Raw genomic sequence first — 14,302 nt, 5'->3', positions numbered from 1 at the left:
TGCTACTTGTTTTTTCAATATTTTTTCCATGTTTTCCTAATATCTTCCAGGTCATTAGAAGTACACATTTTTGAGTCTATTTTTAGTTTAAACTTAAGTTTAAGGTAAGAAAGTGCGTTAAAAAGTATAAAAACATTGAAAAGATGCTGTAAAGCAGGGTTTCCCAAAGTGGGCCAAGTGGCCCCCTTGGGGACCATGAGCAGTAAAGGTGCCACAGGGAGGCCATGGAGTCAAAATTTAAAACTTACACTAGATATTATCGAGTTGCAGATGAAGAGTAAAAAAAAAATGTTTTAGGTGTTTTCAATGGTAGTTTTTGTGTAATGTTGTTGAAGGAAGCCATGGCTTTTTTAATTTCTGGAAAAGGGGCCATTTGCGAAAAAGTTTGGGAAACACTGCTGTAAAGCTACGTAAATAAAATATGTTTTTTAGTATAAAAAGTTTTGATGATGACAACAAATTTTTATTTATATGATATATTTTTTGATTCAATTCAAAATTTTACTACTGAACATGTGAAAATTGCTAAAATTCCAGGTTTTTTTAATGATTTTTGTTCAAAACCAAGGTTTCTCCAGGTAAAGTGGCAACCCTGTACAAATTAATTGTTGAAAAATTGAAAAAAATTACAAGAAAAGCTTGTAGCCCTGCAGGTTGCTCACCTTTAAATTTACATAACGATTTACCATAACTAACAAAAACTGTATAAAAAAACTAAAGATATTGTCTCTTTACTAGTTACCCATTTATTTTTTTGCTTCCTCCCCCTAAAGAGGCGATATTGCCCGTTTCGGAAAACGCTAGTCTATACAGATCAACTCAAAAATATATGAAGGATATAGTTAAGCTAAAAATTTTTGGACTATTTAATAATATGAATTAGCGTTGTGGTACACAAGAAATCATTGTAAATTTACCTTGGGAGGTTCATAAACTCTTTCAAATATTCTATCCGCCATCTGGCGTTGTCGAGCTACAACGTTCGGGTTCTTCTGTTAATACAACGTTGTCATGTACATTTTGTTTATACAACTTTTTTGCTTTTTAAGAATTTGATTTTTATTATATGATTAAGCATGAACAGAAAGTTTCAATAAGCCTTGAGTTTAAGACTCACCAACAAAGTCAGTATCATCATGTGAGTTGTAGAAGGGACTTTAGGCGGGAAATGCTAAATGTTGATATGTTTAACTCTTGATGACAGGGATGGGAGTTTGGTAGCTTGTTTATGGCAACTTTCTCAAAAATTCCTGAATCTGTTCATGTGCGTTGTCGTGCAGTTCTGTGCAAATAATTTATTTTTTCTATAAATATATCACCCAGCTGTAGTTAGTGTAAAAGCTTGTGATTATAAGACTTATATTGTACAGTATTTTTCCTTTCGAATATGTGTTCTTTAAACACACCCAAAAATGCGTACAAAACAAAAATATTACTGTATTCAATTGGTCAAATCTACGTTGACGATAAACATATACAAAACTTATAAATAAGGTTTTACAACTTAGATAACTTTCAAGGTAATTAAATTTTATATTAAGTTGTTTAAAATACTATACACTAATAATTGTAATTATTTTCTGTAAATATCTTATATATTATTGTAAAATTTAAGACAACAACAACATTTTGAAATTTGAATAACTCAGTGAAATTGAAATATTATACTTATTACGAGTTGTAAAACCATTTATCAATATAAATAGTATTTTATTTATTTTAAATATAAACTTTATAAATGTATATATTTAATATAACAAAAGCACAACTGTAAATTAATCTTTCAAGAATAAATACGAAACAAATACTTTCAAGCTAACCTTTTAAAAGTAGATGACATGCTTTTTCCATGTTGTATTATTAAAATACATATGGTTAGCTTCATTTAACTATTACCTAAAAAACTGTAATGTTTTATACATAATAGAAACATAGCACTACTATGTTTTTGTATTTTTTATTTTAAACACTTTGTATTAAGAAACATTGAATTCAAAAACAAATAATGTACTAATACTTAGTTACACTTATAAAATACATTTACAAACTCAAAATTTCTAAAATAAGTTTTATAAACACAAAATATTCAAAACAGCTTTTTAAACGTAGTATACTAAAATTTACATATTTGATAAAAAAATACAAGTAATATCTAATCAACAGTTCAAAAAAAGATAAGACCTATATCATTCATAATCTAGTGTCTGTTAAAATATCAAAATTTTCCTAAAGTTCAACTCCATACAACACTGCTTCAATCATAAATGATTTAAATGGTCTGCGCCTTTCGTGAAACAATCATTCCGTTGTAATTGACAGAAAAATTATTGTTGATCGGATTGTCCAGTGCTTCCTCAATCTTTTCTTCCATGTTTTCCAGCGTAATCCAATCCTTGGATTCCTCGTCGAGATTAGCAAGATACTCTTGCGCCTGAGCGTACATGGTCTCCTCCTCTTCTACGAGATCCTTTCTTTCAAGCTCCTGTTGTCTCATTTTGATGCTCGCTTCAATCTCAGCCATCCTTCTTTCGGCAATTTTCTTGTTTATCTGGTGAAAAAATTAAAGTTCTAGTAAAAATTTTGCGTTAATAAAAATTGATTATTATTTTATAGTAAAAAATATTTTTGCAACTATGCAAAAAGTATTTGAAGTAAATAAAACTTTACGCATTGAAAATTTAATTGAGATTTTTGAAAAATGAGAATTCAAGTTGAAAAAAATTAAGTTTAAATTATTGTAAGTAAAGTGCAAAAAAAAAGTTTTTATTAAATACTATTTAATCAAGTTTATTAAACATTATCAATTTAATTAATTTTATAACTCCTAAACTTTTTAAAGCTTAGTTTAAAGCATATTATTATAAGCTAATTAAGAAGCTCCGCTTCAAATAAACAACCTTCTTTTAAGAAAGTATTAAATACCTTTTATTAGTCTCAAAGGTATATAGAAATTAAAAAAACATTTTAATTAAGTTTTTGTAAGTGAATTGCAGATAAAAACCTGATCTTTGTAATACTACATGAAAGAAAATATCTTTAATCAATTTATAGTTGCTCTAAGTAAATGCAAGTAAAAAAGCTTGGCTTTAAGTAGATTGTCATAAGCTGATTAATAAGCTTCACTTCAAGTATAACCCTACTTGTTTCAAAATATAAACAACTACGCTATCATAAACACTCTCATTAACCTCATCATTGTAAGACATGCAAATCTTATGATGTTTCTGCTCGTCCCATTTGAACGTTTCAGTTTCATTTGAGGGATTTTCCCGTTTCTTTGCAACCAGTTCCTGCTGGAACGAGCAAACCAAGCTTTTCAGCAATCTGTTGAGGGAAAAAAATTAATCTAAAAAGATGAATTATATCTGTTTCTGTAGTTCAAAAAGACCTTGTCTTTTTGAGGGCAAAATATTTTTTGGTTATGATGTTGTTAACTTAATATAATTTGAATTGCTTTGAGAATTTGGAAACTAAAATGAGTTGTGATAAGGAACGAGTTTAGTTATAAGTTTAATTTGAAAGAAGTTGAATAACAACCCGTTGAGAAAAAAAAAATTGTATAATTTGGCTAAAAGAGAGCTAGAGAATTTATTTCTGGGACAATAAGGTAACTTTTAATTGATATGTAATAAAATTAATAAAAACTGATGGTAAACAATTGTATGATAAATAAATAAACAAAACTATTATTGTAAAACTAACCTTACATTAACATGCTTTAAGTTGGAAAAATACTATAGAATTTATAGAAATAAATAAGATACTCATACATGTATTAATGCTTGAATTATAAATATAAAGTCAATTTAAATCAAAAAAATTAAACGAAAACGTGTTTCTACTTGTTTAAATCCAAAAAACAATGCACAGTAAAATGAAAAAACATTTAGAGTATAATAAACTAAAAACTGATGTAAATCTGGTGCAACTTAAATCAGATTCTTTTTTAAATTTACTATAAAAATTAAACTATTAAATTAAAAACTAAACACCAACCTATTGTAAGTGAGGTAAACTTCTTCGGCTTTCACCAGGTCCTTGTCGGTGGGATAATTCTTCTTGAAGTAATTGTAATCTTTAGACGGAGCCCTACCGAGGTGCAATGGTTTCCTCGGCTTCATCCACAAGTTGTGCTTGCGCGTCTTCTTGCCTCGCGATTGGTTGATCGCGAGAATGCCGGGTGCTGATTGGTTGGTGAGTACTGAAACGGGACGGGATGCTTTGGAGAGGTTGCGGAGCAAGTATGACATTTTTTTCATTAAAAACCTGAAATAAAACTTTTGATGTGGTTTTTTTTAAATTGTTGTTGAAAATAATTGTTTTTATAAAGTTAATAAAATTTAATGTTTGCGAAATACAGGTAAAGACTACTTTACTTTTACTAACTATATTATGAAAATCAAACAAATACATTTCTTTATAAAGTATATAAAAATCCAAATTAAAACCATTTTGTTTAAAATATGCCATAGTCAGCAACATAGAGTATATAAAATTCAAAAAAAAAAAGTTTTAAACAAGATTAATTAACATCAATTAAAAACGTTTAAATAAAAATTGCCTAAAACAAAAGTTACATATTTTCTAATATCACAACTATACGAAAATGAAGTAAAATGGTCAAAGTTAGTCATAATTTTTTTACAAATATAATATTTTTTAGGTTGTGGTGAAACAAATGTGATCAGTACAATCAACTAATCAATTTTAAATAAAGTATTTGTATAAAGTTAAAAATTAGAGTTTTAGAGAACCAAAGTACAGAACTTATCTTCAATATTTCACTTTACTTTGACCAAAAGTTGTCCAAAACATAAACAAAACGTTTTCCAAAAAAAATCTAATCATGAAAGTTTTTATTTTTCAAAAATGTTCAAAATTCCCTGCTGTCTTTGACACAGCAACTATCAAATTCTCCTAAATATCTCCAATCAACAATTTGAGAATCATCTCAGCTGCTGTTTCGCCTTCATTTTAAGCTTCTTTCCTTTCTCCATGTTAACAGGATTCTTCAGTTGTACAAGCTCCTCCGGATTCAAATTGTCGTCTATGGTTCTTCTCAATGATGTTTTTAGATTGTCCACACCTGTTGAGTATTAATAGTATAAATAATAAATAATGTATAATAATACCTATTATATACTTTTTTTATGTTAAAACAATTTGTGGTTTGACTAAGTTGTGTTGTAATAAAGCTACTGGTATTTGATTTATAAATACAAGTATGTATTTGAAATGAAACAACTTTTGAGAAATTTCGCAGAGTAAAACTATGTGATAAAATGAAATTTTTCAAACTAATTAACATTGTCCATATTTTATAATATTGGATATAAAATTAATTGTATTGACTTCTCAGTTTGTACAATGAAAGAGTTATGTTATACTAAATATTTTTTACCACCAATAACTGCAAAATATATGTAACTAGCTAAGCATTGACATGTCATTTGTAGTTCCATATTACAAGTTCATAAATAAATATAATGATTAGGATTTTTTTATATAGCCTAGCTAAACTTCTTTTATATTGATAAAAAAAATTTAATTGACATAAAAAAACTTAATTGAGTCTTTTTTAATGTTTATGAATTATAAAGTATTCCTATTATAAAAAATCAAAAAAGTTTAACCAGACAGAACAAAAGTAAGAAATAATAAAATATTAAAGTTTCAAACTTAACCTTTGCCACTATCAGCAGATACGGGCAGTATATACTTGAACTTCATATTACTAATAACACTTTCTTCATTGTCTTGAAGTTCAGCTATCGACTCAACTGTTCTCTGAAATGTTTCATCACTTTCTGGTAAGTCCATCTTGTTTATTGCAAGCACCTTGAAATATGTGTTTAATTTAAAACTTTTACAGATACAGACCTTTTAAATTAAAAAAGTGTCCAAAATGCACCTTTAAAATCCTAAGTGATAAGTTGGATACAGCTAAAAAAAATTGTTCATGCAAGAACCTTGAACTATTTGTTTAATCTAAAACTAAAGTTTGAAATTTTTAAAGCCTTTTTAACAAAAATCATCTTGAAGTTATCATTGAATTTAAACTTAGAAAATATAATAAGTCAGATATAGCCATAGCTGAGATTATTATAATTTTCACATACTTTTATGGCATATCTTTTACTCTGAAATTTAGATTTACAAACTTTCTTTCTTATGTCATAAGTTTATTAAGATTTTTTCATTATACAAGACTAAGTTGTTTTAGTTGCTATTGTTACAGAGTTTTGTATAAACTTAAAGACATAGTACTCATGAAACTAAAAAATGCATTAACAAAAAACTTTGACTAACCATGGGTTTCTCCAGCATTTGTGGATCGTACAACTCCAGTTCTTTGCCCAAATGCTTTATCGTTTCGAAACAATCAAAAGGTTTGTGTTTGGGAGAAAGTTGAAAACCTGACACGTCAGCTACGAGCAGCAAGCAGTTGGTGCGTACAGCGTGCTTCAGAAAGACGTGACCTGTTATTTTGAAAAGTAATTATAAAATGTACATTATTATGACGTAAGAATTGAAACAGATTTTTTCTCATTCTCAAAACTTGAGTTAAATTCAGAAGTTCATTAAAATAATTATAAATTAATTAATAAACAAGCAGTTAGGTCTTTCTGAGTGTTTTAGGAATACATGACTTTTGTTGATTTATTTTGAAATTTATAAAATATAAAAACTAGCTTTAATTAACATATTGTGCTTGATATTAAAATGCAAACGATTACACTGTAAATTTTACTTTACCAGATTTAATTACTATTCTAATTAAAAAAATTATCAAAAAATTAAAATATTTTACACACCTCTTCCCTCGTTATTATGAGCACCCTCGATAATCCCCGGTAAATCAGCCAATGAGATTTGTCTGTGGTCTTCAAACTCGAGAATGCCGATTTCTGGTTGGATGGTCGTGAAAGGAAATGGTGAAATCTGATATAGTTAAGTTTTATAATATAGAAAAATAAATAAATTGTTATTAAAACATATAAGCCTTTAAGTGGAAATCTTTGTAAAAAAAAACTAATTAAATAGGTTATAAGCTATCAAATTTATATAAATTTGCAAAAAATCAGTATGTATTTCAAACTCTTAAATATAATAAACACCTAACAAATGTTTTATAAAAAAATTAAAAATTAACCAAACATCACCATAATAAAATATAATATTCACAATATTCATATTAAAATAGAATCTAATATACTAATAAAAAAAATTTACTTACAGCTGGTTTTGCTTTTGAAAGTTTGGTCAGCAATGAGGACTTTCCTGCGTTTGGGAAACCAATGAACCCGTAATCTGAAATATAATGTTTAGAATATTAAACTAGATATCAGAATACTTTATATAATAATATATATTTTGCAGGGTTGCCACAGATCAAGCTGGAAAAAATTCCTGACTTTTTACTAGAACTTACCTGACTTTTTTATATCAAACTCTTAATTTAATCTGATTCTAAAATACATAACTAAACACAAGAAACTATCTGAGCTTTGAATCTAATTTTAAATGTTTTTTTGCTGAATTCAATCATCTTACTTCCATTACATCACTTGAACCATCTGTATATAATTGATGTATTTGCAATAAACAGTTCTATCAGAAAAATATAGTCAGACTTAGCATAATTTAGTTGTAAAACAACTTGGAAGATAATAATATCTAAAAATAAAAAATATTTATCTAAAATATGTAACACTTATATAAATTGTTCACTTAGTTTAATAAAATACAACTTAAACAAATTAATATAAAATCCTTAAATAAAATATAGATAAGAAAATAATATACTTATAAGTGTAAAATAATACATTAAAAAGTATACTATATATCTGTTATATAAAATATTTCTTCTTATCATTTAGTATAATTTTTGTAACAAATAAATCTAATCTTTTTATTATAAATACTTAAGTAATAATAAATAATCTTAACCATGACATATACCTCTCTTATAACTAATTTTTCAAATTTAAACATTTGGGAAAAAATTATAAAGATGTAAAGATAAACTTTTTACATAAAATAGTAATTTAGTGCTTAATTATAAAAAAACTTAATTGTTTACTTAAACAAAAAACACTTTGATTCTAAAATTCTACAAGATAAAATTTTGTGTATATATCACAGTTTCACTATGGAAGTGCTCTTGCCACAGATCATTAATATCAAAAAGCATACAAAAACTGCTTCTTTAAGTAGGGCAGTTACTCAATATGTAAATAGAGAAACTTTGCAGTCTTATAAAGTATATTTTATTAATTTTCACCAGATGAAAGCATTAGAAATTGAGTAATTTTGTAAATTTCTAGGCAAATTTTGCAATTTCAGTCAGACTTAATTTTTTACCATTTGAAGGCTTTGGAAAATAAGGAATTTTGTAAATTTTAACTGACAATTTCTCAATTTTTTTCAAATTTTGTCAAATTTTTTGCAAATTTTATGACTTTTGTCTTTTTTTATTATTTTTTCCTGACTTTTGCTAATCTTGTGACAGCCCTGAAAATGATACTACAAGATAAAGTAAAAGCTTTTTTTTAATTACAATGAACGATTGAAAGCATTTAAATTATTAAAAACTATTTTAAACAAAACCATTTATAAATTTATTGAAAAAAAACTTTGAAATGTTCCAAAGTTTTATTTTATGCAATTTTATTAAATATAGTTTTTAAGTCAATGTTGAGTGTTTTTCTATTCTATTAAAACAAATTGAACAAAGTTATAAAAAAGAATCCAAAATTACCTGAAATAGTTTTAAGGTCAATGTTGAGTGTTCTGTTCTGCCCCTTCTCCTGCTTGAACTGGTTCTTGTGTGTGGCTCCCCTGCCGCCCCTGGCAACCAGTATCTTGTCGCTAGGCGATAGTATCTCCCCAATTTCCTCGTTTGTTAGTGCGTCCGTGATCTCAACTCCCCTTGGCACCTAGGAAGGTTTAAAAATTTTAATAAAAAATTTGGACTACTGTTTGAATTATCTGTAACAAATCTAACAGCTGTAATTTTTGCAGTCAAGTGATTTTATTTATACATTACCTTAGCATAAGTATAACATAAAACTACATAAAAAAAACCATGAGAATAAACTAATATAAAAAATTATACATTACTGGTGTCGTTTGCACACCAAATAGTTAAGACTTTTATTCAATTTGAAGTTTTATTAAATTGTTTAAATAAAGTTTGATATTAATTCCAATCTCATGGAAACTTTAACTTTATTATACTTTTTTGACAGTACTGTTAAAAAATGTCATAAAAAGCTATAACTATTACAAACAAATTTTTACAAAGTGCTTTTTATAAACTACTTCTGAAAAAAAAACTTTCAGTTATCATTGGTGGGATGTTATAAAATACTTTTTATATATCAAAAATCTGTTATAATGACTTTAATCTTTCGCCTTTATTTAAGATATATTAAATGAAAAAAATATTTAGATATATATATGTTAGTTTTTTAAACTACAATAATAAATTAACCAAGTAGTACAAATACTCATCATCCTTATAAATCACTATAACTATATACATAAATGATTATCTACTAAAATAAAAAGAATATATACAATAATCTACTGAACATTTATCATAACTTAATGTACAATACAAACTGGATATTAAATTAAATAAAATATGAATAAAATTAACAAACTTGTACAAATATGCTTCTTCCTTTGTATCCGGCCAAGGAGTTCCTTCCAGACGCGTGACCTACCTCTGCAACAAACCTGAATAATGAACTTTTTATTAAAATATATTGATAGCAATATTACATTAAAAAAAAAAATATTTAGATACATTAGACTCATGTTATTTTTATAATGGAAATACAAAATTAAACTTATAAGCTTATAAACAAATTTTAATATATATATAATTTTATAAGGCTCTGTTTTAAAGGCAATTTTCTTACTGCATGGGACAGAAAAATAAATGCTCTGACAACTTTTAAGATATAAAGTGTTTTTAAACATATCTGCAAGTTATGATTTATTAGCCTTTTATTATGTGTTATGTGCTTTATCAAAAACAATTAATGATGAAGGCAGAAAATAAAACTTTATTCTGTTTGTGTTTTTAATTTTAACATACACTTAAACTATCTTTTACAACTAAGATAATATTATTAAAATACTATTAAGTTAAATATACTTAAACTTACTATATTTAGCAAAAACATACTAGGTAAAATATTAAATTAAGATATCCCACCTCTTCTGTGGATAAGTACAAACTAAGTGCATAATAAACTCTACACGCTTCAAAGTAAGCTTTCTTCTAAATTCTAAAGTACAAACATAAAACTAATCTGCTTTAAAAAGATATATAGATTAATATATTAACTTTTCCCACCTCTTCTGTGGATATTTTTCTTTGATCTTCCTCAACCTCATGTTGGGGTTTCTTGATGCCACAATGTAAACATCACCCCCGGGACCTCCTATTCCTCCGCATGACGGACGTCCCGAGCCCCCTGTCCCTCCTCTCACCTGTTACAGTTTTGGGTTAGGGGAATTTATTTATTGCAGTTCTCAGGAAAATGACCTGCTTTGAGTTTCTCCACAAGCTTAAAAGAGTAAAGAATATAAATATTTGAAGTTGGTTGCCAGAAATAATTAGCAATTGACATCTTAGCAAAATAATTTGCAGAGAATTCAATTTATAAAAACAACAAAAGTTTTTTCTGTATCAATCTTATAAAATTGATAAATCTGCACAATATTTTAATAATTTGAGTTTTTTGCTCACTGTTGTTAAAAATAAACGTACAGTTTAATTCTTAGAATTCAAAAAGAAAAAAATCTTACTTATAGCTGTTGCTTTAATGGTAAAAAAGATAAATTCATTTTAGCTTTTTTTTTCTTGTGTGAAAGTTTAGTTTTTCTGTTGAAGTAAAACACTTTTTGAGCACTGCTTTCAGGAATGTTTAAAAATAAATTATAAATATAAATATGTTTGACAAACATTAATACAGTTAGTAATGTTTTTGCTGATTTATTTTGATATAAACATTAACATTTTTAAAATATTTTGTGAAGAAAACTTTTTATTCAGTTCTATATAACTAGGAGGCACTGCTTTTTAAAATAAGAAAAATAAAAAAATACACATTTTTCAAACTATTTTGAGACTTTATTCAACTTAGCAATGTTTTTTAAGCAAAAATAAAATATTTACATTTAATGTGATAGTAGGTTATTAACTTATAATACAAACTAAATATTAAAATTTAAAAAATGCTATTTAAATAAATGTTGTATAAAGTACAGCAAAAAATTTAGTAGTAAGTAAAACTAAAAATAAAAACAAAAAAAAATCACTGATAATCAATTTATCCATTGGCAACTAAGTAACAACTTGATATACCAATGCTAATATTTTGATTAAAACATTGGTTAAACATTTTAATCAACATACAATTTAGTATGGATGATATTAAAACTCAAATACCTTTTAATTAATTATAAACTTATTTAAAAAAAAAGTATTTTGTAACAGATTGTGCCAGAGAAAAATTTGTGAAAATTATAACTAACAAAATAAATTTTTAAAGAATAAAATAGGAACATAACTATTCACATACAGTAACCTCTCGCTTATTTACGCACATTGTGTCCACAGAAAAAGTGCGTAAAGATATGAGAGATCGCAAAGATACGAGAGATACCAAATATACTTACTATAATGGCTGTTTTTTGATGTTGCTTTTAGTTAAAAACAGACTTGGGTTTCCCACTTTTAACAGTTTGTTTACTTTATTTATGAATATGAAAACAAATGATTAAACTATACATTTAAAAAAAATTAAAGTAATTTTCATAAAAAGTAGATATTATCTTTATTTAGATGTGACTTATTTGATACCTATCATTTATATTATATCCTACTTAGCAAATTAAATTTATAATTAAGTATTTAGTTAAAATTAAGAAATAATGTTGTGTTTATATTAAACTCTATGTTGCTCTATTTATATATAGGGCAAGAGTGCTGTGTTATTTGTTTGTGCTTTATACTGTCATTACTTCATTACACTTTCATTATTTAACACAGTCATTATTCTTTGAGAATTTAAGTTTAATCTCTTATTGTTAACATAATTTTTGATATACTGAGGTATAACTAAATGTTTATCAATTAATCAAGGAACATAAGTTTACAAAGTCTAAAGATATACAGAGCTGAAAAAGCATTTAAAAACGTATTTTTAAATAAAAGAATAAAATAAACTTAATTTGTGCACTATTAAAATAAACTAAAATTTTAATTTATTGAAGTATTAGAATTCTAAAATGCGTAACTAAACGAGAGTGCGTAACGTCATGAGTGCGTAAAGATGCGAGAGGTTACTGTAATGAAATATTAGTACTGCTAGTAAAGTGTGTTTTTTTAGAAAATAGAAGTTACTTAAGTTTTACTACAGCAATAATTAATTAAAATCTAAGTGTTAAATTAAATACAAATTCAGATTTGTTTTTTTGAAAACTTTTTATGTAAATATATAATAATTAATAATTTAAACTAATTGTTTAAAAAGAAAAAGAAATATTTTTCAGTTCTTAAAATTTTTTTTTACAGTATAAATTATAATATGTTAAAAAGAAATAACAACTATTACCCAACCTGAATCCTTATTTTGTCAATGAAAGTTCGGTTATACTTCCTAACAGATTTCATGTACTTTTCCATGATTATTGTTTTATATGATTTACTGAAATAATTAAAAACTATATAGTCAAATACTTTTACAATAAATCAGTTTTTTTTGTTTTTGTCTAATGTTATGCTGTATGCAAAAAAGTTATCATGCTGATCCTGTGGTAAAAAATGTTCTAAATAGTGATGTACCAGACTCACTATCCAGGTCCCGATCCAACTGGATACTGCCATTTTTGTCTGATATCTGGATCCGGCTGGATCTTGATATGAAAAAAAAATCCGGATCCAGTTCCGGCAAGATCTCAATTAAAAAAAAAAGATTGGACTGATTTGGATCTAGTTAGTAAAAAAGAGCATACAAGAAAAAATATTAAAAAGAGTCATTTTTGTCAGTTAAAATTAAACAGCTACAGTGATTGGCTCATTTTGTACATGTGACTAATTTTCATTTATTTACATTCAAACTATGAAATAAACATTTCAAAAATGCAACTCTTTACCTATGTTGTAAAATTAAAAACTTTACTACTAAATTGTCAACCTTATGGCTAGCTGTTCTACTGATTATTAGATTAGTAATTTTTTCAGTTTTCAAAAACCTTATTCTGACTCAAGCTAGTTTTCTTTTAGATTTTGAATGAGTTTGAGCTGATCCAGTTATAAATATTTTGTAATTTTCTAATTAAATTTGTTCAAGAACTTGATTTCAGACCGTTAATTGTAAGTATTACCTAAAATTGTCAACCTTGTGGCTAGCTGTTTTACTTATTATTAGATTAAAGTTTTTTTTTTCAGTTTAAAAAACCTCATTCTGACTCAGGCTAGTTTATACTCACTTTACAGGGTTCCCATATCCGTAGATTTTTGCAATTTTCCGAAAAAAAACCCTAAATTTCCCAAATAAAATTGAAAAAATCATGAATTTCCCTAGATTAAACTTTTTTTAGTGCTGGACCAATTTTTATGATATATATATATAATATAGCATAATTTTTTTATTAAGTACATTTATATTTTAGAGTTATAAGTTAAAAATAGCTAAGTTCAAAAACTAGAATTAAATTAAGGAAATACTACAGATTTCTTTTATTTTTGACACTATTTTTTATAATTTTCCCTTAGAACTCAAGGTACATTTAGAGATTAAGAATCCGGTTACGGATCCGGATTTTAATTTGAAAAAATATCCAAGTCTGGTTCTGGCCGGATACAATTTTGAAAAAAAAATCTTGATCCGGTTCAGGCCTGATTTTAAAAAAACTATCCGGATCCCGGATCCTAATTTGAAAAAAAAAGCCTGGATCCAAGTCCGGCCTTTTCATCACTAGTTCTTTACATCACTAGTTCTAAATCATTTTTAATTTTAAAAACTTTTTTAATTTATATCATAAAATAAGAAATTAGTTGAAGTTAATAATAGTTAAACGATCTGTAACTTTTTCTCAGAGATAAGAAATAATACTTCTTTAAATGAATAAAAAAGTATTTGGAAAAAAAAAATTCTTTAAAATTAGTTATGTTTCATTTATAAAAACATTTCAAATAAGCTCAGACACATTTCAAGGAATATTTACTTATCAAAATAAACTTAGTTTATTTATACTATATAAAGAAATATATCTAATA

The 14,302-nt window shown here is 26.1% G+C and overlaps 2 protein-coding genes across 2 annotated transcripts; both read right to left on the bottom strand.

Moving 5' to 3' along the window:
- Positions 1 to 2,120: 2,120 nt before the first annotated feature.
- Positions 2,121 to 4,250, bottom strand: LOC145846177 (uncharacterized). Its single transcript, XM_082953092.1, has 3 exons — positions 3,997 to 4,250; positions 3,189 to 3,324; positions 2,121 to 2,548 (listed from the first exon to the last, which is right to left on the bottom strand). The coding sequence occupies exons 1-3, from the start codon at positions 4,248 to 4,250 to the stop codon at positions 2,270 to 2,272; spliced, it is 669 nt and encodes a 222-aa protein (XP_082809218.1). The 3' UTR covers positions 2,121 to 2,269.
- Positions 4,251 to 4,946: 696 nt separating this feature from the next.
- On the bottom strand, positions 4,947 to 12,706 carry LOC145846178 (GTP-binding protein 10-like). The gene is made up of 9 exons (XM_082953093.1): positions 12,641 to 12,706; positions 10,370 to 10,506; positions 9,669 to 9,744; positions 8,762 to 8,939; positions 7,238 to 7,311; positions 6,816 to 6,942; positions 6,310 to 6,479; positions 5,685 to 5,838; positions 4,947 to 5,086 (listed from the first exon to the last, which is right to left on the bottom strand). The coding sequence occupies exons 1-9, from the start codon at positions 12,704 to 12,706 to the stop codon at positions 4,947 to 4,949; spliced, it is 1,122 nt and encodes a 373-aa protein (XP_082809219.1).
- Positions 12,707 to 14,302: the final 1,596 nt, after the last annotated feature.

This window comes from Thalia democratica, unplaced genomic scaffold (assembly GCF_965202585.1).
Source record: "Thalia democratica unplaced genomic scaffold, ktThaDemo2.hap1.1 HAP1_SCAFFOLD_304, whole genome shotgun sequence".
Lineage (NCBI taxonomy): Eukaryota > Metazoa > Chordata > Thaliacea > Salpida > Salpidae > Thalia > Thalia democratica.
Note: the sequence above shows the minus strand (reverse complement) of the source record. Positions and strands in the feature narration are given on the sequence as shown.

Coding starts and splice junctions, on each gene's coding strand:
- LOC145846177 (XM_082953092.1), bottom strand. CDS start 4,250: ATGTCATACTTGCTCCGCAACCTCTCCAAAGCATCCCGTCCCGTTTCA. Junction 3,325..3,996: donor GTTTACCTCACTTACAATAG/GTTGGTGTTTAG, acceptor TTCCCTCAACAG/ATTGCTGAAAAGCTTGGTTT. Junction 2,549..3,188: donor GCATGTCTTACAATGATGAG/GTTAATGAGAGT, acceptor TTTTTTCACCAG/ATAAACAAGAAAATTGCCGA.
- LOC145846178 (XM_082953093.1), bottom strand. CDS start 12,706: ATGGAAAAGTACATGAAATCTGTTAGGAAGTATAACCGAACTTTCATT. Junction 9,745..10,369: donor GAAAAATATCCACAGAAGAG/GTGGGAAAAGTT, acceptor TTCATTATTCAG/GTTTGTTGCAGAGGTAGGTC. Junction 7,312..8,761: donor TGACCTTAAAACTATTTCAG/GTAATTTTGGAT, acceptor ATTATATTTCAG/ATTACGGGTTCATTGGTTTC.